At 49.8% G+C, this 21,149-nt stretch overlaps 10 protein-coding genes across 10 annotated transcripts; 5 read left to right on the forward strand and 5 right to left on the reverse strand.

Moving 5' to 3' along the window:
* Nucleotides 1-167: 167 nt before the first annotated feature.
* Nucleotides 168-1,577, reverse strand: M437DRAFT_54493 (acyl-CoA-dependent ceramide synthase; the record flags this gene model as incomplete). Its single annotated transcript, XM_041022703.1, has 3 exons — nt 168-626; nt 682-1,410; nt 1,476-1,577. 3 exons carry the CDS (start codon nt 1,575-1,577, stop codon nt 168-170), a joined length of 1,290 nt encoding a protein of 429 aa, XP_040877282.1.
* A 551-nt stretch (nt 1,578-2,128) lies between these two features.
* Nucleotides 2,129-3,304, reverse strand: M437DRAFT_77352 (DUF298-domain-containing protein; the record flags this gene model as incomplete). Its single annotated transcript, XM_041026792.1, has 3 exons — nt 2,129-2,573; nt 2,627-2,881; nt 3,174-3,304. The coding sequence occupies 3 exons, from the start codon at nt 3,302-3,304 to the stop codon at nt 2,129-2,131; spliced, it is 831 nt and encodes a 276-aa protein (XP_040877283.1).
* An 864-nt stretch (nt 3,305-4,168) lies between these two features.
* M437DRAFT_54559 (sorting nexin Mvp1) lies at nt 4,169-6,494 on the reverse strand (the record flags this gene model as incomplete). The annotated part of the gene is made up of 4 exons (XM_041022710.1): nt 4,169-4,378; nt 4,429-5,022; nt 5,078-5,217; nt 5,267-6,494. 4 exons carry the CDS (start codon nt 6,492-6,494, stop codon nt 4,169-4,171), a joined length of 2,172 nt encoding a protein of 723 aa, XP_040877284.1.
* Nucleotides 6,495-7,176: 682 nt separating this feature from the next.
* Nucleotides 7,177-8,594, forward strand: M437DRAFT_86733 (uncharacterized protein; the record flags this gene model as incomplete). Its single annotated transcript, XM_041028515.1, has 3 exons — nt 7,177-7,255; nt 7,305-7,622; nt 7,672-8,594. The coding sequence occupies 3 exons, from the start codon at nt 7,177-7,179 to the stop codon at nt 8,592-8,594; spliced, it is 1,320 nt and encodes a 439-aa protein (XP_040877285.1).
* Nucleotides 8,595-9,201: 607 nt separating this feature from the next.
* Nucleotides 9,202-11,640, forward strand: M437DRAFT_54590 (Cullin-domain-containing protein; the record flags this gene model as incomplete). The annotated part of the gene is made up of 2 exons (XM_041022717.1): nt 9,202-11,528; nt 11,580-11,640. The coding sequence occupies 2 exons, from the start codon at nt 9,202-9,204 to the stop codon at nt 11,638-11,640; spliced, it is 2,388 nt and encodes a 795-aa protein (XP_040877286.1).
* A 266-nt stretch (nt 11,641-11,906) lies between these two features.
* On the reverse strand, nt 11,907-12,430 carry M437DRAFT_68182 (uncharacterized protein; the record flags this gene model as incomplete). Its single annotated transcript, XM_041025071.1, has 2 exons — nt 11,907-12,275; nt 12,359-12,430. The coding sequence occupies 2 exons, from the start codon at nt 12,428-12,430 to the stop codon at nt 11,907-11,909; spliced, it is 441 nt and encodes a 146-aa protein (XP_040877287.1).
* A 302-nt stretch (nt 12,431-12,732) lies between these two features.
* M437DRAFT_86736 (uncharacterized protein) lies at nt 12,733-14,241 on the forward strand (the record flags this gene model as incomplete). The annotated part of the gene is made up of 2 exons (XM_041028516.1): nt 12,733-13,484; nt 13,542-14,241. The coding sequence occupies 2 exons, from the start codon at nt 12,733-12,735 to the stop codon at nt 14,239-14,241; spliced, it is 1,452 nt and encodes a 483-aa protein (XP_040877288.1).
* Nucleotides 14,242-15,145: 904 nt separating this feature from the next.
* M437DRAFT_54612 (glycoside hydrolase) lies at nt 15,146-16,685 on the reverse strand (the record flags this gene model as incomplete). Its single annotated transcript, XM_041022724.1, has 2 exons — nt 15,146-15,394; nt 15,447-16,685. The coding sequence occupies 2 exons, from the start codon at nt 16,683-16,685 to the stop codon at nt 15,146-15,148; spliced, it is 1,488 nt and encodes a 495-aa protein (XP_040877289.1).
* Nucleotides 16,686-18,116: 1,431 nt separating this feature from the next.
* On the forward strand, nt 18,117-19,286 carry M437DRAFT_54728 (uncharacterized protein; the record flags this gene model as incomplete). Its single annotated transcript, XM_041022745.1, has 3 exons — nt 18,117-18,260; nt 18,312-18,416; nt 18,468-19,286. 3 exons carry the CDS (start codon nt 18,117-18,119, stop codon nt 19,284-19,286), a joined length of 1,068 nt encoding a protein of 355 aa, XP_040877290.1.
* A 252-nt stretch (nt 19,287-19,538) lies between these two features.
* Nucleotides 19,539-21,087, forward strand: M437DRAFT_54707 (cellulase; the record flags this gene model as incomplete). The annotated part of the gene is made up of 2 exons (XM_041022744.1): nt 19,539-19,850; nt 19,909-21,087. 2 exons carry the CDS (start codon nt 19,539-19,541, stop codon nt 21,085-21,087), a joined length of 1,491 nt encoding a protein of 496 aa, XP_040877291.1.
* Nucleotides 21,088-21,149: the final 62 nt, after the last annotated feature.

A 21,149-nucleotide genomic window follows, 5' to 3' on the forward strand; every position in this document is an offset into this window, starting at 1 on the left:
AATGTCCAGGAATATGCTTTGATCATGTTGTTTATGAGTGGGTAATGCTAAATGTAGAAAAGCAGAGGCCGAAAATGGCCTTGGCTATGGAAATCATAGCAGACAAGCGTCATGTAATCATTCATGTAGCGCAATCAAGTCTTTGTGCAACGAGAGAAGGAGATGACTTATCCTCTACGCTTCAATCCCTCGGGAGTAGAATCCCTACCAGTAGCGCCAACCAACTTCTCACCATTCAGTTCCACACTAGGAATACTCTGCCTGACCTTGTCCTTCTCTTGCTCTTCGATGATTTCCTCCTCATCTTCTTCATCATCACTTCTCTCATCCTTGGCAACAGAGCTTCTGAGGAATCTATAAGCGATTCTCAAGATTAAGACGAACCAGAAGACATTGACAGCTTGCAGAGCGAAGAGCAGGGAGAAAGTGATGATCTGCGAAATCCAGCATTTGTATTGTTGTGTTTCCCAGTTGAGTTCGTAAGGGCCGACTGTGCGGAAGCTGGTCAAGGTTGCCCAGAGAATGTGCAAGTTAAGGTAATGGCGGAGGTAGAACCATACTCCAATGAAGAGACCAAAGTATGGTCCAGTGATGGGTGAATCGAGATAGTTGAGGCACTTGGAGGTCTGCATGTTTGGTTAGACGCGACATCAAATTTCCATTAGAACAAAAGAAACTTACAGCGAGGAAGAAATCAGAAATGTCCATGGTGATATAGACAGCAATACCCATGTAGGTGAAGTGGAAACGGTAGCTCAACCAGATCAAGGCAACAGTGACGATGTGATGCAAAACAAGCTCTTTGAAATCCTTTCTGGGCTTCTCCAGCATAAGCAACAGGACGATGGCCTGTTGTGTCCAGTAACTTGCTTGCAACAAATAATAAGCCTTGAAGACAGCTTCGTGGCTACGGTGAGGGAAGCCTTCGAACATGGCGTCCGTGTTGAAGTACCAGACGGGCGAGCGGCGCATAACGTACAAGCCAAAGGGACCGAAGATGGCAAAGTAGATGGCCGTGTAGAATTGCTCCATGAATCTAGCTTGCTTTGCTTTTCTAGTGATGCCCAGATGAATGGCGAGGGGACGGATCATGCGCTGCATGAGGAACTCGCGGGTGAAGCTCAGGACAATGGTGTAGAAGGCGACAAAAGCAAAATCGGCTTGACCCTTGCCATACTGAGTTGGTTTGCCAGCAGGAGTGTCGAGGGGGTATGCGAGGAAGATGCAATAGTAGAAGGGGTTCGAGGTGGATGGGTTGACAGCGTAGAGGGCCAGGATCAGGAGCACGAGGATCAAGGGATTGAGCCAGGTGTGTCGGAGAGAGACGCGGACATATCGCTTGAGGAGACTGCGTGCTTTGCGACGCTTGGATGTTCTTGTAGCTTTGTCTTGTGTCGGTGTAGATGTGCGCTGTCAGGAGCGTGTCAGTCCAATCGTTGACTTTGAGAAGGGATATATCATCGACTGCTACATACCTGGGGTAGCATAGACAAAGTAGCAAGAGCAGAAGCTCCAGTGTCACCTCGAGGCTCTCCTCCAAGACTGCTAGACTTGCGCCGGGGCCGAGGTTTGGTCATTGTAACGGGTGGGCCGCCATTGTCGGACGTCCCTTTGGGCGGGCTCAATGGAGGAAAGGGCTCCAGCTTGCTGTCGGCCATTGGGAAGGTATTGATCTTGCAATCGCGTGCAACAAAGGGAAGGAGCGACAGGAAACAAAAAAATGATCGATCACCGCCGGCTCCCGGCCACCGTCAGCGCCGGGCTGCCCCCACACGAAGACCCTCCCGTAAACAACCCGAACGCCAATTTAATCTCGGCCTTAACTTCACCGTCATGAGCCGACCAAATTTCACGTGTTTCACCCTGTGACGTCTTTTTGAATCTCAATAACACTCTTGTTATGCTCTGTTATTCTCTGATGCTGCCATTATGCTATGCTTGAAGCCATTTTCCGTCGTAGTGACTGTGTGTCACGAAGCCATGTCTTTCTTCCTCTCTTGAAGCCGCGACTCTTCATTCTCTCCTGTCCTTGACTTCTTGTAGTTCCTGCATGTGTCGCGTGCATCGGCAACAATGTGGGTGATATCTTCTTGGTGTTTCATGTGCTTTCCGTTTGACATCAAGTCCTTCACTCAACCTCCATAGCATCGCCGACACCCTGACCTCCACGCTTGTCGGTCTTGACATACTCGACAAACTCGTCAATGACTCCAGGCCAGGCAGAGTCTTCGCTCCAGAAGCTGAGTGCTTCATCGACAAGAGTCTTTTCGGCAAACACCAGAGTCTGGTCCCACATGTCCTTGTTGACACTCTTCTTGTACTTCTCGGTAAGGAACTCGATCCACCAATCAAGCCAAGGGGTATTGGGTGATGACCACTGGAGGGAGGGGCTAGTCAAGAGCAGGCGCCAGTACTCGGTAGCGTTCTCAAGGGCGACAGCCTTCTGGCCGGGTTGACGAGCGAGGATGAATGTGTGCTTGTAGATTGACTTGAATGTGGGACGGAATGCGGGATCGTCGAGGTTGGAGCGTCTCTGCTGAACCATGTCGCGCATCTTGTTGATGTCGTTGACACTGCGCAGCAATGTTAGACATGACATAGACCTTGCGCATTGCAACAAGCTTACCCAAGAGCAGCAAGGCTGTCAACGAACTCGGTACGTGTGAGTTTTCCGAGCGAGGGTGACTTGACCATCTCCGAGAAGATTAGAGAACCAATATCGTCAGGGCTGACATCGATGTCGCTCAGGAGTTGCATGGTGCCGTCAATGTTGACCTCATCAGGCTCGCTGTCTGGCTCCTCGCGGTACTTGTCGAAAAGCTTGTTGAGTGTACCCTTGCTGGCAGTGCTACCGGTGCTGGTCGAGCCCGATTGGAAGTATCTGACAGGGAGGTCAATAGTGTAATAACGGTGGTTGGGATTGGTATAGGACATCTTGGAAGCGGAAGTAGATGTCCAGTCGCGTCAGAGGGAGACTCCGTGACAAGGAACAAAGTTCTTTCATGTCACTTCTGGGTGATCGTTCGCACGCAGTCCCGTGTAGGCCATCGCAGTGCCGAGACACCTCATCGTCGAGTCGACCGTGAGCTTGGACCGGCGTACGCAACCCCTCGTAGACTTCTCCCTCTTGAGACGCACATCCTAGAAAACTGCAATGAAACTTTTTGACCTACGCGTTTGCTGCCACTTGTACATTCCATCCATGTTGACGCAAGACTTTTGCTGCTGTTGTGCGGTCGGTACTAGTGAAGTCGACAAAGCTCTGGATGGCCGTCTTTTGGGCGGCGGTGTATGCTGGAGGCATGGTCGCACTGTGTCAGCTGGCTGCGGCTCGACAAGCGATTGGTATGTGTTCGAATGAGAACGGGCAACAGTGAGCTAAATTAGACAACAATGTTGACTGCGCGACAGATGATGATGAAGATACAAAGGAAAGTTGATCAACAGCAAAGGCAGCGACACGCAGATGACGCCGACGTCAATGCCGACGCCCGATGAGCCCTGATCCGAGACCGACGATAAGATAAGAACAACGCCTGCATCTGCATCCTTCTCGCCAAGCACTCGGGAAACGGTTATACCATGATGGATAGGCCAAGGGTATGGAACAGTATGAAGAGATCGTTGGACTTACAGGTCTTTGTGGACTTTGACTTCTTCATCGGAGGTGAGACGGCCTCTTCGGTCTCGAGTGTCCTCTTTCCCGTTCTTGCGCCGGGCATGTTGGCACGACTAAGGAGGTCCACGATCTCTCGTCTTTGTCCCCAGATTGTCGTCACTCGAATCGGACAGGTAAATGATAGCGGATACTGTAGTTGTATGTTCTTGTTAGAAGGTAGGTACGGGCAAAGAAGGGATAATTAATCGGAGCAGAAAGGTGACGGTGACGATGATTGTGACGGCTGATTGAAAGTAACGAGTAGAGTTGTATTCAACCTGCAGAGAAGAATGAGCCCTCGCAAAAGAGTTGTGAGATGACAACTGAGAGCCAACTACAACACGTTGTGCCACGTGCATATTGAAAACTTTCTGCCTAGCATGTGCCTCAAGGAAGGAACGATCACGGAACTTGGGAGAGAAAGTCCGAGTGACGAGCTTTTATGCTAAACAATGATATAACGAATATTACAATATAGGAATATGATTACAGAAGCTTGTCAAATGCTTCTCAATCACCAAGAGGCATGGCCTCAAGCTCTTCGCTCAATGATCTCCAATTCTCTGCGCCCAACTCGGCATACTTGACACGCTCCTGCGACCACTCTTGGTGCATTCTGCTAACGTGGTATTGAGAGGTCTGGAAATGGACAATTTCATCACGAATGCACTCCTTGATGAAAACACCTCGAGCATGTTGGTCGACTATTGATTGCTTGTCCTGCTCCTGGTCAGTAAAGAAGTATGATATCTCAGTTGAGAAAGACGTACCTTGACGATCGCGCTCTCAACCTTCTCGGCCTCACCAGGCTTGATCTGAGACTCGTGTCGTGCACGGATGCCAGAGAGCTTGCTCTCGTTTGAAGCAATGCGGCGTTCCAATTGGGGAATGTTGTCGCGAGCGTAACGATCACGACGGTCAAACATGTCCCGCATGCTGACCAGAGCATCACGCTGGCGCTTGAGGTCCTCCAAAACGCCCAAATCCCAAGCCCTAGCCTCATCCTCGAGCAGGGTCTGATTGGTGGAGAGATGTTTAGCTGTGCCATTGAGACCTCCATTCAGGAGCTCGACCTCGTTCGTGTCGATGGCGTAAGTGTCGGCGGAGCATTCAGTCAGCGTACCAAGAGCCAAAGAGAGACGGGTGTATTCGCTCGCAAGGCCCTCGTTACGCTTAATAAGTCGTTCGACCATGCCACACATGTTGATGTAAACCTCAGTCGAACGGCGTACTCCATTTCGCACAGTGTCGAACAGGTCAGAAAGGTTTTGGGGAAGCGAATCTTCGAGACCTGGTGGTAGGGGCTTGCCGGTGAATTCTTCTTGCACGGAGATCGAGGCCTGCTTTCGCCATACAGCAAGTTCCTGAGAATCGTTAGTGTTGTTCAAACATTATAGAGGGCAGGGGCCGAACGTCTACCGTAGGGACAGTCAAGAACATGATGACAAGCTGATCTTGACTCAAAACAGGGTGGCGGACGAGTGCGTTTGCGAAGCGTGCCAAACCCCTCCTTCGTTTCTCAATGAAAAGGTTATCTGCGGCTATGTGCTTGCCGTTGACTGCATGTTTGTCAGCTCTGCTGTGTCACGATACTTTTGTATAACTTACTGGCAACACGCTTCGGTGGTAAAAGAGGAAGCTGTCTGAATGGGAACTTCTTATGCAAGCAGTCCAGCAACCAGACAAAATCACTATAACGACGAATGACACGGCTATTCCTCCTGATACTGGAGACTTCGTAGTTGCGATGTTGGAACAAGAACATGCCCTCCTTCTCTTCAAGTACATTGACAGTGATGAGCTCTTCAGGACCTGTTGTGCCACTAGATCTGGATACACCGGCTGGTCTTCTTACGGTTTGGTTGTTGTCGCTTTGCGAGTCACCAAAGCCTCCGTTACCAGGAGCAGTATTGAAGCCGTCGTTGGATGCAGAATAACCGCCCCAGCCACTCTCAGCTGTTGTAGGTCGCGATGGCTCGAACGAGGAAGGGTCGGTGGTAGGCGACTCGGTCTTGTCGGCGGCGGAGGTGGTAGTGAAGTTGCTGGTTGTTCGGACGTGTGGAGGTTCTGCGCGACCATTGACGCTGCCATTCGGGTATGAGGGAGCAGCTGCCTGGGCGTATGAAGCAGGAGCAGCAGATTCATGATGGTGGTTCTTGTGCATAGAAGGACTTCCCCAAGGGTCATCGCCGAAGCCGAAGCCAGGAGTTTCCATGCTCTGAGACTGCGTGGCACCGGAATCTGCTGGAGGACCAGTGGGTGTTCGAGGAGGCTTCTGCTCTTGCTTGGGGGGAGCGGTCAGAGAAGGCAGGTGAGGTACGGGCAACTGTCTTCTACGCTCATCGACCGCATCTAACCCAAGCTCTTCACCCTCTTGTGCCAGACCGATCAGGGCCAGAACGACATTGACCTCGCCGCGACCCAGAACACGTGAGTCGTCGGCATCAGAAGCGCTAATGATTTCGAGAATCTTGGATTGCTCAGGATGTCCAATGCTACTCTCTGACAACAGGCTCTTGATCTGGCGCAAGGTAACGCCGCCCTGAGCGGTGCTCTGTGACAACAAGGCATCGAAGAAGTTGACGTAGGATTCGGGCACGTCACTAGACGGCAACAATGTCTTGATCAAGTCTCCTCTTTGACGGGTGCTGTTGTGCTTTTTGGGAGCAGGAAAGTCCCAGGGCGATTGACCGTCGTCTCCGTCGTTGGCTTCGGCGAACAAGCCCGAGCTGGCCGAGGTGTTGCGGGCGGCAGGTTGATCGTCGTCGTCGAACAGAGACGACTTGTTCTGGCGCGCGGACGGCGTCGGTGGTGGTGACTCTCCGAAAAGCGACATGGTCGGAAATGCGGCGCGGATGCGTGATGAGAGTGCGCAGGAGGAAACACAGAGCGACTTGTCGTGCAGCAGAAGACGCGCTGAGACCAGGCAAGACAGGCCGCCGCCAACCTCCGCAAGAGCTGAAGCCTGAGAGCTCGCGAAACACCGCCGATCAATTCGTCCGTGCCTCAAAACGTCACTACCGCCCGCTATCAACTGCCAAGTTTCAACGGTCAACGCATATCGAACAACTTTACCTCGCTCTCCGCAACAACTCCACGTTGGGTCCAATACAAGTGTCAAGAGCACGTGTGGTCGCATGCTGTAGAGACAAGATCTGTATATCAAAGTACCATTTGCAAGGATTGACACGACGCAAGAGACAGCAAGATCATATACATGCCACATTTATTCGTAACGCTGTCTATGCCTTCTGACCAACATGAATCAATCGGGTAAATATGTTCAGATCTTTCGAGTAACATGAAGATTTTGAGCTCCATGTTGTCATGTACATGATGGACGATAGCTGCGTTGAGGCAGGTCAATCCGGAAGCATGTGATAGAGGAAGGAGGTGACCAAACGCTCCTTCCCTTAGAGGTTTCTCGTCGACCACAACTTTCCTTGATTTTCTCGTTTTCCCTCTTAATTCTTCGAGTTCATGTTACTCAAATTCCGCCGGTGACTGTTCCGCCCAAGATGTCGCTACCACATGAGCTGCATATTTCATCTGCCCTTGCTTTGGTCAAATCAAAGCCGAAACACCTAACCGTACAAGGTCGCTAGTCTCTCATTGCAGTAGTGAATTCAATCTGACATTCTGCCAGAATATATTCGAAATCTCCGCGACTGTACTGAAACCAGTCATCCCGATGGCCAGACTTTCCGACAACTGAACCCTTCTTCGTTTTGGCAAAAGCAATACGACGACCTGTATTGTATGCTCGAGAAGGAGCAAGATGCCAGATTCATTCTTCAAAAAGAGAACGAAGCCCTGCAAGCTCAGATCGCTCAACTTCAAGCCCGATCCAAACCTGGTCGAAAACGCAAATCCGCCGAACAAGAAGAGCCTGAGACAGTCAAGAGAATGAAAGCAGGCACTATCGCAATAGCAGAGTTCGGTCCTGCTGCCGATGTTGATCCAGGTTATTGTCTCTCATGTGACATACTAGATCCAGCGCTGACATCCTGCAGTTATCAAAGCGATGCGTCATATCCACCGTGTGCAGATACTTTGCAAAGGTCGCATGTGGAACACTGATTCCAACGAGCTGGCTTATAATCTCGTTCAAGCCACAGAAGCACTGGGTCTCGTCATCGAATCTCTACCATACAAGGTTCATGTCGCAGACACAGCCAGCAAATCTGTCGTTGCCGTTGCCAGGAGTTGTGTCAGTGTTTTCAACGGACTCAAGCGCATGGACGCTTTGGAGAACAACGGTACTTATGCCAGCCATGTTGTACATGCGTGTGTCTGCTTCTTCGATACACTCATGACCAGTATCGAGGAGAGTGCTGCTTTACAAGTCAAGTCTAAACGACCCGATCAGGAGACAGCAGCTCTGCAAGCTTTATCGCAACTCGCCAAGAGCTTGATTGACAATCTGCAAGACTCGGCTCGGACATGTACCTCACACGCGCAAATACTCGATGGTGCGGTATATCATCTGCTTCACAGGCTAGGAGAAGCAGCACATGAGCTTTTGCTGGATGGACCGCAGAGTGACAACATCGAGCATGAGATACAAAATCTGCCACTTCCAGACGACAAATTGCTGGACCCTGTCAGGCAGACAGACATAAGAGCCATACTCACGTCAGCACCTCTATTGCTTGGCAGTCTGCGCAAAGCTGTGACTGGCCTTCACAGCCTGCCTCTGGCTGGTGCAGCACGACTACGGCTTCAACGTACACTGGTTGATCACATCTTTGGTCCAGGGACTCGAGGCCCAGACGCAAGTCAAGATGTGCTCCGATTGCCAAGAGCATTTGGAGAAGCACCCCGAGCGGTGGAAATCGTGCAGATGAATGATCTGGACAAGCGAACAGATTCTTTTGAAGCTGAATTATGGATCCTTGTGGGATGGGATATCTTGGGAAGCGAAGCGGAGCTGTGAAACAAATTTGAGGTTGTCAAGGTAGAGTTGTTTGCGAAATGTTTATCATGTCCTAGACTTGCTACTTCAAAGATCATGGTATAATAGAAGATCCAAGAATAACAGGGTCTTACTGTCTTACAGCTCACAATGGAATGTTGATGGCATGATATTGTCAATGAGCGAGGATGACCCTGACATCGGCATATTGTCGGAAGGCGGACACCGGAGCCGCAAGGACAGGCGGAGCTTTGAGCTTTTGAGGCGCGTCATGGAAGCTTATCGCCGAGCGGAGTCTAAACAGTCTAGGAAGCTGGCGCATCTCACAACTACGACACTCGCATTTCTCGCTCCGATGCGACCATCGAATTCATCCTTGCCGGTTGGAGAGCGTTCACCTGATTCATCTCCTCCTCACCCTCCACCCAAGAAGAGAAAGAGACCGTCAGCAACTTCAGCAGAAACAGCTTCCGCCTCACAGCCACCACCACCTTCGCTCGCTCGAAAGTCATCTATCCAGAATCTGTTCTCTGCACAAGCCTCGGCCGGTGCTTCCCAGTCGACCTCTCTTGACTCGTCGCCCAACCGCAAGAAACCCAAGACACAACCAGTCCAAATGCAGTCAGAAATGTATTCCTTCTCCACCAAGCTCGCCACTGCCAGTCCGCAGTCCATCAACACCAACCGTCGCCTGTCTGGCAAGCTCAATAAGGGCTTCACACCAAAGAATGGCTCCACAAAACTCGTAGTCAAGACATTAAAGCCACAGCCAGCTTGGGATGCAAACAAATACTTTGACGAAACATGGGCACAGCTGGATCAGGCCTTGAACGTCATCTTTACACAAACTCCCGTCAACTTCTCTATGGAAGAACTATACCGCGGTGTGGAGAACTTGTGTCGTCAAAAAAGAGCAGACGAGGTCTACGCTAGACTGAGCAACAGATGCAAGCAATATGTGAGGGGCACCATGAAGACATCGTTACTGTCCAAGCAAAGACAGTCTAACGTTCAGGTTCTGGATGACGTTCTCAATGCTTGGACTACCTGGAACCAGCAAATGCACACCATTCGATGCATTTTCTACTACATGGATCGTTCATACCTTCTCCAAACTTCACGAGGTTCCCTGCAGGACGTCACTATCAAAATCTTCCGCGACAACATCTTCGAAGATGCCACCCTCAAGCCTGGCATAATTGATGGCGCCTGTGACTTGATATCTGCCGACAGAGATGGCAAGGATCTGGAACGAAGTCATCTCAGACAAGCCATCTCCATGTTCCACGACCTCACTACCTACTCTACCTCGTTTGAACCTCGCATGCTCGCCTTTGCTCAACAATACGTCGTGCGATGGGCTGATGAGAAGAGTGCCGAGCAGCCACTTCCCGAATATGTCAACAATGCCGTCAACTTCATGACAAAGGAGATTGATCGTTGTGAATTCTTCGGCTTGGATCAAAGTACTCGACGGGACTTGTTGGCTTTGCTGGAAGAACACATCATCGAAAACAAGGTCGATTACTTGACGAATCAGGACAGTGTTGCAGACCTTCTGGATGACTATGCTGTCAAGGACCTGGAACAACTACACTCATTGCTGCAGAGACGTCGACTTGGCTCAAAGATTCGACCTGCGTTTGAGCGTTGGATTGATGATACCGGTACACAGATTGTGTTCGACGACAAGAACGATGCGCAGATGGTCGTGCGCTTATTATCGCTCAAGACCCGTCTGGACAACATCTGGCGCACTTCCTTCCACCGTGACGAGGAGCTTGGTCATGCTTTACGTGAATCCTTCGAGACTTTCATTAACAAGACCAAGAAGTCTGCTGCAACACATGGTACAGATAACTCCAAGACAGGAGAGATGATTGCCAAGTATGTTGATCAACTGCTACGTGGAGGTGCCAAAGCCATTCCGACAGACCTTACTCTACATGCTCGAGACAATGCTGGAAAGGAAGAATATGACGATAACGAGGCCATGGATGAAGACAGTGAAGTCAATGCACAACTTGATCAGGTCCTGGATCTTTTTAGATTCGTTCATGGCAAGGCTGTGTTTGAAGCATTCTACAAGAAGGATCTTGCACGTCGTCTACTCATGGGTCGTTCAGCGAGTGCAGATGCCGAGCGAAGTATGCTCGCCCGTCTCAAGACTGAATGTGGTGCAGAGTTTACACACAACCTGGAGCAAATGTTCAAGGATGTCGAACTCGCTCGTGAGGAAATGTCTTCGTACAAATCACGGATGGAAGAACGGGAAGAAAGACCCAAGATTGATCTCAACGTGAACGTTCTCTCGGCGGCAGCTTGGCCTACTTACCCAGCTGTACCTGTTATTATCCCTGCAGACATCCAGGCGGCTATTGATGAATATGAGCGCCACTACAAGTCTAAGCACAGTGGCCGAAAGCTTGATTGGAAACATTCGCTCGCACATTGTCAGATGAAAGCCAAGTTCTCCAAGGGTACAAAAGAGTTGGTGGTTTCATCCTTCCAAGCCATCATTTTGTTGCTGTTCAACAACGTCGAGCCATCTGAACATTTGACTTACGATTTCATCAAGTCAGAGTCAGGACTTCCAGAAGCAGAAGTGAACCGAACTCTTCAGTCTCTGGCTTGTGCGAAGCTTCGTCCACTGCAAAAACACCCCAAAGGCAGAGAAATCTCACCAACAGATACATTCACAGTCGACCCAAGCTTCTGGCACGACAAATACCGAGTCAAGATCAACCAGGTGCAACTCAAAGAGACAAAGGAAGAGAATAAGGAGACACACGAACGTGTTGCCGAGGACAGAAACTTTGAGTGCCAGGCTGCTGTGGTCCGAGTCATGAAGGCGAGAAAGACGATTGGTCATTCTGAGTTGATTGCAGAAGTGATCAAGGCAACGAGGAGCAGAGGCGTGTTGGATGTCAAGGACATCAAGAAGAACATCGACAGGTGAGCGAGACTTTTGATGCGGAAAGGATGATTCACTAACAATTTCAACAGGCTGATCGAGAAGGACTACATGGAGCGTGAGGAGGGCAACACGTACAGCTACATTGCTTAGGCGGAACGACCGCATACAGCACGTTGAAGATACACTTATGACACATGACACCGATGAAATGACGTTTGGCGATTTATTCATGTACATTCTTTACAGCATAAACATTTTTCTCAAGAAGGGTATCAAAGACAAACCTTCATTCCCTTGCCTTGCTTTCCGTGATATTCATGTTTCTTTCAACCAGGCGTGACAAGCACGCGCAGCTGTCTCTTTGCTCTTTTGCAACCCCTTTCGGCCCTCTCCGAACCCTGTAGATGAAGAGATGATCACTTCTTGCCCTTCTTCTTCTTCTTGCCTGCTGTACTTTGTTGTGTCGGCGCGGGAGCAGCAGCTTCCACAGGTGTCTCTGTTCCCTCAGCCGGCGCATCAACCATGGCAACATCCTGCTTCAACTCTGGCAGTGCAGCCATCTCTCTTCCCAACGTGCCCATTGCAGCAATCAACCTGCCAACCTCTGCAGCCTTGTCGGTCTTGTACTTTAGCGTTGTGCCAGACACTGGATCGTAGGTTTTTAACTCGAGAAGGGCGATTGGTTGTTTGGGTTCTGAAGGTGTGGTGGAAGCGTCTGTTGTTGAGGCAGGTTTTGTAGAGATGGAGTCGGCGGAGGGTATGTGGTATTTTGTTGTTATGCGCGTCTGTGAGGGGAGGTTAGATAAGTGGTTACGTTGGAGGACTAGAGGTGTGGTGTCTGTGGAGATGGTGGAATGGAGGGACGCACGGTGGTTGGACGGGCTTGTAGCAGCAAGGCTGATTGGCGCTGCCACTCTTCGCTGGATGTGAAATACGGCATTGTGGATTGGATGTGAGGTGGATTGGTGTTGAGATGAGAATGTCGCGTGTAACGTCGCTGTCGCTGTCGCAAGTCGTAGGCGCAAGTGCGGTGCTCTTGTTCTGACTCGCTGCATTCGACACCGCGGGGGTGCTATGACTCGTGCAGTAATTGCTCGCCTAAACATCGTCATGGGCTCGAGTCCTCAGGCTTCCAAGCGCTTCTTATGACTGTAGAATTCTCGGTACCGGGCACGCGACCTTTTTACTATTCCTCTTCCTCGACAAAAGACTGGAGTAGCCCTTCCGTCTCTTCCAACAAGCATGACAGAACCACACACCAATGGCCACTCTTCTTCGCGTCCACCAACCGCCTCCGACCTCCTCGCCCGCTGCCAATCCCTCCTCTCCGAACTCGAAGCCTTCAAAGAATACCTCAAATCCCGCAAACAAGACCATCAAGTCGAAATCGCCCACTTTCGCAACACTGTAAAATCTGAACTGCGTACTTTGCAACGATTAGCCTCTGCCTCTGCCTCTAATGACGATGGCGAGGACAACGAAAACACTACCACTCAACACACTGTCAACTCTTCAAATCTACCGTTTTTGGAAACTGTCTGGGGAGTGGTGAAGAATAATAAGGGTTTACAAGCTATGCAAAAGAGGTTTTATTGGCAGGAAAAAGGGCAGAAGAGGGGACAGAAGAAACAGAATTCGGCGCTGGTCGATGTCGTTGCGGGTGATGGGTTGGAGTGGTTTAAAGTCAGTTTGCTTACGAACAATCGACTCTTGTTCGACAAGGCGAAATTGGGTTGGGAGGATGCGTCGTCCAGTGAGGAAGAGGAAGATGAGGATGTTGATGGTCAACAAGACAGAAAGGAGAAAGAGAAGGACGATGAGGATGATGTGCCCTTGGTTAAAATGACCAAGGATCTGGTGAGGGCGGCTAAGGAGGTGAAGATCAGGACGAGGAGCCCGAAGATCACTCTGGTCTTGCCGAAATTGAGAGAGGGTGAAGTGGTTGAGATTGATCGGATATTGGATCAATTGCGGGCGCTGGGTGTCCAATTACTGTAAGTCCTGACTCGATTGCTATCACCTTGACACTCAATACTAATAAACCTCCACAGCACCTCATCCTCAGCCTACCAACCCGTTTCTTTCCCCTCGGTGATGCCCCACCTCCTCACCGACCCCTTCGCCTCTTTCACCTCCACCCTAAACATCGACTGCACCATCCTGCTCGCCCTTGTCAGCGACTTCAGCCACTGCTCCGTCAGTGCCGAACCCTGGTTCCACCGCGCCCTAAAACGCCAAGTCGAGATCGAAGACGAGGAAAACCTGCTCCCGAATCTCCTCTACCCAGCCCTCGCAAACAGAAACCTGGTCTGTACAGACGAGGCGGCTAGGCGGATGCGCGAGATCGTAGACACCATCGGCACCTCCGGCGAAAAAGAACGCACAAAACTCTTTATGGGCGATACAACACTCTCACCCTCCGACCTTCGCTCACAACTGGAAACCTTGTCACGCTTTGAGATTCCTGAATCTTTGAAACTTCCCATCACTACCCAAACTCCCGAGCAAGAACCAACAACTTTGCCGCAATCAGCTCCAGCTGTCAAACAGCAACTTACATCTATAAACCAAAGTGTGTTTTTGCATGGTTGGGCTGGAGGTATTACTACGGTTACTAGTAATAGGACTGTGGTCAAGCAGATTGAGAATATTCTTGCCAAGGAGGCCAGGGATGAGAAGGAGTGGCCGTTGATTTGGTTGTGTCCTACGGCTAGGAGTTTGGTGGGTAAGGAGAAGGGGAGGAGGGATTGAGAGGTATGTATGTAAGACGTGTCTGTGGCATCTTGACAGCGAGGTCAGATTTTGTACATATATCTTGTGATCTCACCGATGTAGAGGAGCACAACAAAAGCACAATACGCTCTTGACAGTCCTAGCCATCACTCCCACACCGTCAAGTGCTTGCCCATCTCTCTGTCGTGTTGTATGTGCTTACTATGTGCTTTCATGCAAGTTTCCAAACTATGATGAGGTACAGGGTTCAATCTGCGCACTATCATCACAACTTACTGACACTATAAGTCGCTGACTCTTGCGCAGAAGCACAGCCTAAAATTCCTCGAGGCCAGCCATTGACAATGCAGCATGTCCAAATTCTCAACTTACTAACGGAGATGATTCAGCGTATCTGCCTCAGCGCGCGTGCCACTCAGTCATTCGGTTGCATGTACAGTGTTTGATCAGGTCTGCGACTCTTGTGCAAAAGTATTGTACCCAACTTACTCTTTTGTGCTTGTTGCAGCAATGGAGTTAGGAGACTCAGGAGATGGGGAATGTGTGAGAGAAGCTTCAGAGTCATGGACCTTGATTCTTTACTAAGGGGTCATCGTGGCTGTGGCAGACTGGAAATATATGTCTTCTTCTCCTCCATCATTCTGCTTTGACGGCTTTTTCGAGCTGCATTCTCGCTGACAGATAAGAGTCTTTGTAGATGAATGGTTACAAATTGGCAATCAGATACTTTGATGGTGTCATTGAATACTGTTGCCGGCACTCAGTTCAAATTGATTGCAGGACCAGTTGATCGCACTCCCCTGATTAGGAGACCACTGTGAGAGTGGAAGGAGCTTGATGCTCGCTCTTACATATGAGATGCTAATGACTCTCAAGATAGTTGTCATTCATTGTATGACACTACAAGACTCGGGAGATATGCTCAACTGCCCTTGCCCAAGAACTTGGCTATATCTTGTTGTTGGCGATACACGATGTTCATGGCCTCATCGGTGTCGTACAAATCGTACCAGCCAGGGGCCTCGTGTGGCGGGTCACCGGCCCAGATCTCGCCGAATGCGTTTGCATGTTGCGTCTCTGGGCGATACAAACCGCCATATGCCCATGGAGACGTACCAATGTACGAACCATTCTGAGACTTGAAATCGTCCATGACAGCTCCGATGATGGTCTGCGATCACGTTAGTCATGAAGTATTAGACAGAATTAAGAAGGGAGCTTACATTGAAGTACTCATCCTTGTTGCTTGTACCAGCCGAGCTCAGATACAGATACTCTTTTCCTACATTCTCCCAATTATCCCTAGCCATTCCAAATTCCTCCAGATAAACAGGTTTGTCGATTTCCTTACTCCATTCGCTAGAGTTGGCTACAAATGCAGTCGCAAAATTCTTTGCAGCTTCGAGGTTTGCACTTGATGAGTTTAGCATGTCATAGACACCCCAATTCTGTACCCAGCAGTGAGTGGTTGCATAGTCGACGGTAGAGAAGTTATGTACGGCCTGATAGTACCATTTCCCTTGCTTGCCTTCAAATCCGACGTTGACGAGTTGTTTGGGGGCGAGAGACTTGATGTAGGCACTACTGTTCTTGACCCATGGAATGACGGGATCTTCTGGTGCTGGTGGGAGTTCAAGGGAGTAGGGGCCGAGGTATTCAGTCGGTACCACGGCGGGTTGAGGTTCATTGGCCAATTGCCATGTCATGACTGTTGCATCCTCTTTGTATACACGGCCGTTGACTGTGTTCACGCGGTTGAGAACCTTGGAGATGTGTGCTTGGTACCACTCCTGGCATTTTGGAATGGTATAGAACTGGTTCGCGTAGGCGGTAAAGTTGCTGTAAGGTGCTGCGTTCACACCTTCGACTGTATAATTGCCCCAGCCAGTGCCAGGTGTCGAACGTTGTGGTGGAGCTGTTAAGTTCCACGATGAGGGGTATGGAATCTGACTATCGTTCGTAGACCAACTGACGTACTGCGCAAAACCTCCTGACCATTGCCATTCGTTTGCGAGAGTCATGGTAGCTCTCATACCTCTCTTACCCATCTCATTCAAGCAGCGATCAAGGCCGACAAAGATGGCTTCGTTGTAAGCACCAGGAGCTTCCATCAAGGCAGGATACATCCTGAAAGGCTGCCACGAAGGAGCACCTTCAGAAGATGCCATGATACGAAGATGATTGATCCCATGAGCTTGCATCTGATCCAGCTCGGTGATGAAGCGTGAGTAGTTTCCTCCTACGTGGTTGTCGGCGGCCAAATTCATGCAAGACCAGTAGTTCATTCCAGTAAGGTATACAGTGCCCTGACGGTCTTTGAGTTTGGATCCATCGACCGAGACGAAGTCACCGGCAGCGATAGCGTGGTTTGTTAAAGGCGAATGCGTTCCATGAGGTATGGCAGAGATGAGGGCAGGAGCAACCGCAGCTGCTGCCAAACCAGAAATCCAGATCGGGATCATGATTTCTGTCAAGTGACTATTCTCTTTGAGCTAAGAGAAGAGGAACAGGCCATGACAAAACCAGCTTCTTTATACTCGATCAACATTAGGGCTTTCCTGCAGCAATTGTGCTCGGCGGTCGATCTTATGATGCCATGAGGTTACATTCTCACAGAAGCATGGCTCTTGCAGCGAGTACCATGTGCTTTTAAAGTTATACGAGAGCCTCCCACCCCTCACTGCACCTTGCTGGCAAGATCGCAGTGGTTAAGAGGTGATGTCTGCGGGACCCCGCTGTGGTAATCGGCGGGTAAATGACCGAAGTACCGAAGCCAGGAACCAGATATTTTGCCGAGCACGAGCCGCCCTCACCAACTTTTATCGATCAATCAATCAGATTGTGGCCAGGACAACATGGCTATGATAGTTTGTGAACAGACAGCTTAGTAGTAAGTATCTATATTGTGATAAAATGCAATTGGTCTTTTACATAGATCAATGAAAACAAGTCACAACACTTGTTATGTTCATCTACAAAGCCATTGGTTCTCTAGGTAGATAGATATTCTCCACGATCGAAAAGCGACAGGAAGACAATTGGTTGTCTTGTTCCGTTGTGATGTGTAACAACTCTTTTGTTAGGTATCAAGCCTCGGACCGAGTTAGCGGCAGAATCGTGGGTGAGGCTCTCATCTTCTCCAGACATGTCCCGGAGCACCATGCGCCGACTTTCCACATTAGGACAAAAGACAAAAAGTTTCGTCGACATCGCATCATGCGGCAATTGGCATGCCTTCGAAACAGTGCCCGTGTTGCCTTGCTAGAGGAGCCGCTCTCCGCTCTGAGCACAATGCGTCGGCGGGACGCGCCTGTTTGGTGATTTGAGGCTCTCCAAGCCTTGAGGCTCAACAAGAGAACGTGACTGGACAGCGTTTCCTGCTTCAATGGCCAAGTTAGGTAACTGGGATCAATAAGACAATCGGCCGTCCCGAATCCTGCGCGCAAGTCTCATGTTATACGTCCGTATCTGGTTTGGTTTGCTTTGCGTTGCGTCGTTGTTGTGAGATCTACCACATGCACGGCTTATACTACAGCGATACAACAAGTCTGATCATGACTCGGCCGTGCCGTACTGCCAACATATCAAAGGCAGAGAGCCTCTAGGTTTTCGGATGGTCGGTACCCCGCATCAACGCATACAATTGCTTGTTACAATCTAACAGAGAAATGGTGAGACACGTTTCGAGGGTGGCGTGACTGGCGTCTAACGTCTCAACCAACGGCAACAATGAATTCATCTTATGGGCTCATCTCGAACGAGACGGGCCTACTCGAGCGCAACATCATGGAGTGTAAACCTCTAGCTGTTCGTAGGTACCAAATTCATCTCGCCTTCGATGCCAAACACAAGGCTTTGGAAATTTTCTTCTTCCTCTGCAACCACCATCCAAGATGCAACAAGCAGTCAATCTGTGGTTGTTTGGCGTGATCTTGGTCTGTTTGATACTATCGCTCTTCGCGGTAGTGTTGAGAATCATCGGACGACGAAGAAGACAATCATTACAATCGGATGACTGGACTATGGTCCTAACTGAGGTGAGTTGATGAACAGGTATTTTGATGATTTCATCATTGATTGTGGCTCAGGTTTTCTTCGTACCATGCACCGTGTGCGCTCTAATAGCAGTCTCAAAAGGCTTGGGCGTCAGGGACGACCGACTAAGTCCAAATCAAATCATAGATGCGTCAATGGTCAGTTTCGCGCAAAATCTGATGAAGGTAGCTGATTTGAGAGATGCATAGTACCTCAGTGTCTTTGACATCTTCTACGCCATCGTGCTTGGTCCGTTGAGGTGTAGTCTCTGTTTGACCCTCCTCAGGTTCGCTTCTGGAAAGCATATGCGACAAGCCATTCACACCATGGTCGCTATCAACATAATTGCAGCCATCGGATGCTTTGCGAGCGTGATGACTATTTGTAGGCCGTATTCTGCCAACTGGCGTTATTTTTACGATTTTCCTGGATATCCCAAGAAGGGAAGCTGTTTTGACGGCGCAACTCTCAAGATCCTGGTATACATATTTACGACAATCAACTCCATCCTTGATCTGATAAGCGTTGTTATCCCAGCCATCATCCTTTGGGACTCACGCATGGACCGTCAGAAGAAGATCATGGCATGGCTGCTATTGAGCCTTGGCCTACTGGCTACGATAGCCGCCGTGATCCGTGTGCCTTTTACGGCTTACTGGACTCACAGAAAAGATCGAGTTTGGGGTCTTGGTATGGGAGCACTGTGTAGTTGTCTCGAGGTCTTCTTTGGAATCTTCGCTGGATGTGCGCCAGCCGTCAAGCCCTTCTGCGTTGCCGCAGTCAAGAAGCTCAAATCATGCAGCAACCATGAAAGTGACGAACCTTTACCGACCGCACTACCTGCAAGAGTCATCAATGGCAAAGGACTGACGGGTTTCTCATACAACACTGTTGATCTCAAAGCAATCCACTCTCCAAGAGGTGATGTGCTTGAGATTACAGGTACCCTCCTTGAGGGGTCCAGCTCATGGGACTCGAAGTCTACACCAACAACGGATACATCCGGGCTTAGTCGATTCACTGTCTGAGTCGTGAGGTGCTGATTAAAACCATTCCTGCTTCCCGGACCGACACTCCGCCAGAACGCGGGGTTTATCACATTTACCCCACCATCACATGCTGGATAAACACCCTGGCGGCTAAAAGGGTCCTGGGTTATGATTCCAAGAAACATTGTCGAGATATAGGCAATTATGCTGCTCTCGTGTGGCATATATCACCAGCCAACGTCCCTGTTGACCCCTCCATTTTCTGCGCCTTGCACATCCACTACACCGAAGATGGCTCCCCACGCTGATACTGATACCACTTCAACCCAGAGCGCGGCTCAGTTTTCTAACCCACCATGCTCGATGCTCCACGTTGAGGGCGCAGACATTGTTGACGCTTCGGGTTCCAAGGTGATTTTGAAAGGCGCTGGGTTGGGAGGTCACCTGAACTTTGAGAACTTCATTACTGGTTATCCGGGACATGAACACGAGCACAGAGCCGCCATGGCCGAGGTCTTGGGCAAGGAGAAAGCCCAATTCTTCTTTGACCGCTTGATTCACTACTTTTTCACCGATGCAGATGCTGCATACTTCCAAAGTCTGGTGAGTTTCATCTACATTCAATTGATTATGCGCGAAAGTGCTGACATGATTTACCTAGGGCCTCAATTGCATTCGTATTCCCTTCAACTATCGTCATTTCATCGACGATGACAACCCATCTGTGTACAAAGATTCGGGCTTCAAGTTGTTGGATAACATTGTGGACATTTGTGGCCGTCACAATCTATACGTTATTCTCGATCTTCATGCCGTTCCTGGTGGTCAAAATCAAGACTGGCACTGCGATAGTGGCATTGGCAAGGCTCTCTTCTGGGACTTCAGAGTCTTCCAAGACCAGATGATCGATCTGTGGGTGCATATCGCCAAACACTATGTCGGCAACCCGGTCATTGCAGGCTACAACCCTCTGAATGAGCCCGCAGACCCTAAGCATACTCGTCTCGTCGCCTGGTATGATAGAATGGAAAAGGCTATCAGAGAGGTGGATCCTGACCACATTCTCTGGGTGGACGGCAACACGTATGCAATGGACTTCAGCCACTTCACACGAATCATGCCCAACACGGTCTACGCCTGCCACGATTACGCAAACATGGGCTTCCCAATTCCAGGCCAAGACCCCTACACCGGCACTGAAGAGCAAAACGCAAAGCTCCGCCGTCAATTCAACCGCAAAGCAGAGTTCTCACGCAAACACAACGTGCCGCTCTGGAACGGCGAGTTCGGGCCTGTGTATGCAGACCCCAGTGCCGATCCTGATGCCGACAAGACCAATATTAGCAGATTCGGCGTACTCAAGGAGCAACTAAACATCTACGCCGAATCACAGATCCATTGGACTATCTGGCTATACAAAGACATCGGATACCAAGGCATGGTCCACGTCTCACGCTCATCGCCATACATGCAATTAATCGCATCCTTCGTCGCCAAAAAGCAAAAACTCGGTCTAGATTTCTGGGGTGTCGTAGACAAAACCGGTGTTTCATCAACTTACGATCCTTTCCTTGCCGACATCAAGAAGATGATTCCTGAACACTTGCACGACTCCAAGTATCCTCACCACTGGAACATTGAAAGACAGTTCGAGAGAGTCATCAGAGAGTGTTTGGTTTCTGATTACATGAGTTTGGAGTTTGCAGAGTTGTTCAAGGGAAAGAGTGAACAGGAACTTGATGATCTGGCTGCTAGCTTCAAGTTTGAGAATTGTGTTACTAGAGATAAACTTACAGAGATCTTGCAGGCTGATGCTGCAAGGTCGAGAGTGCAGAAGTAGAGGCTTGGTGTGTGCTGTTGGCTATAGTGGCTTTCTTGACTTACTAAGTATAACACAGTCTC

The sequence above is a fragment of the Aureobasidium melanogenum genome, assembly GCF_000721775.1.
Source record: "Aureobasidium melanogenum CBS 110374 unplaced genomic scaffold scaffold_20, whole genome shotgun sequence".
In the NCBI taxonomy this organism is placed as follows: domain Eukaryota; kingdom Fungi; phylum Ascomycota; class Dothideomycetes; order Dothideales; family Saccotheciaceae; genus Aureobasidium; species Aureobasidium melanogenum.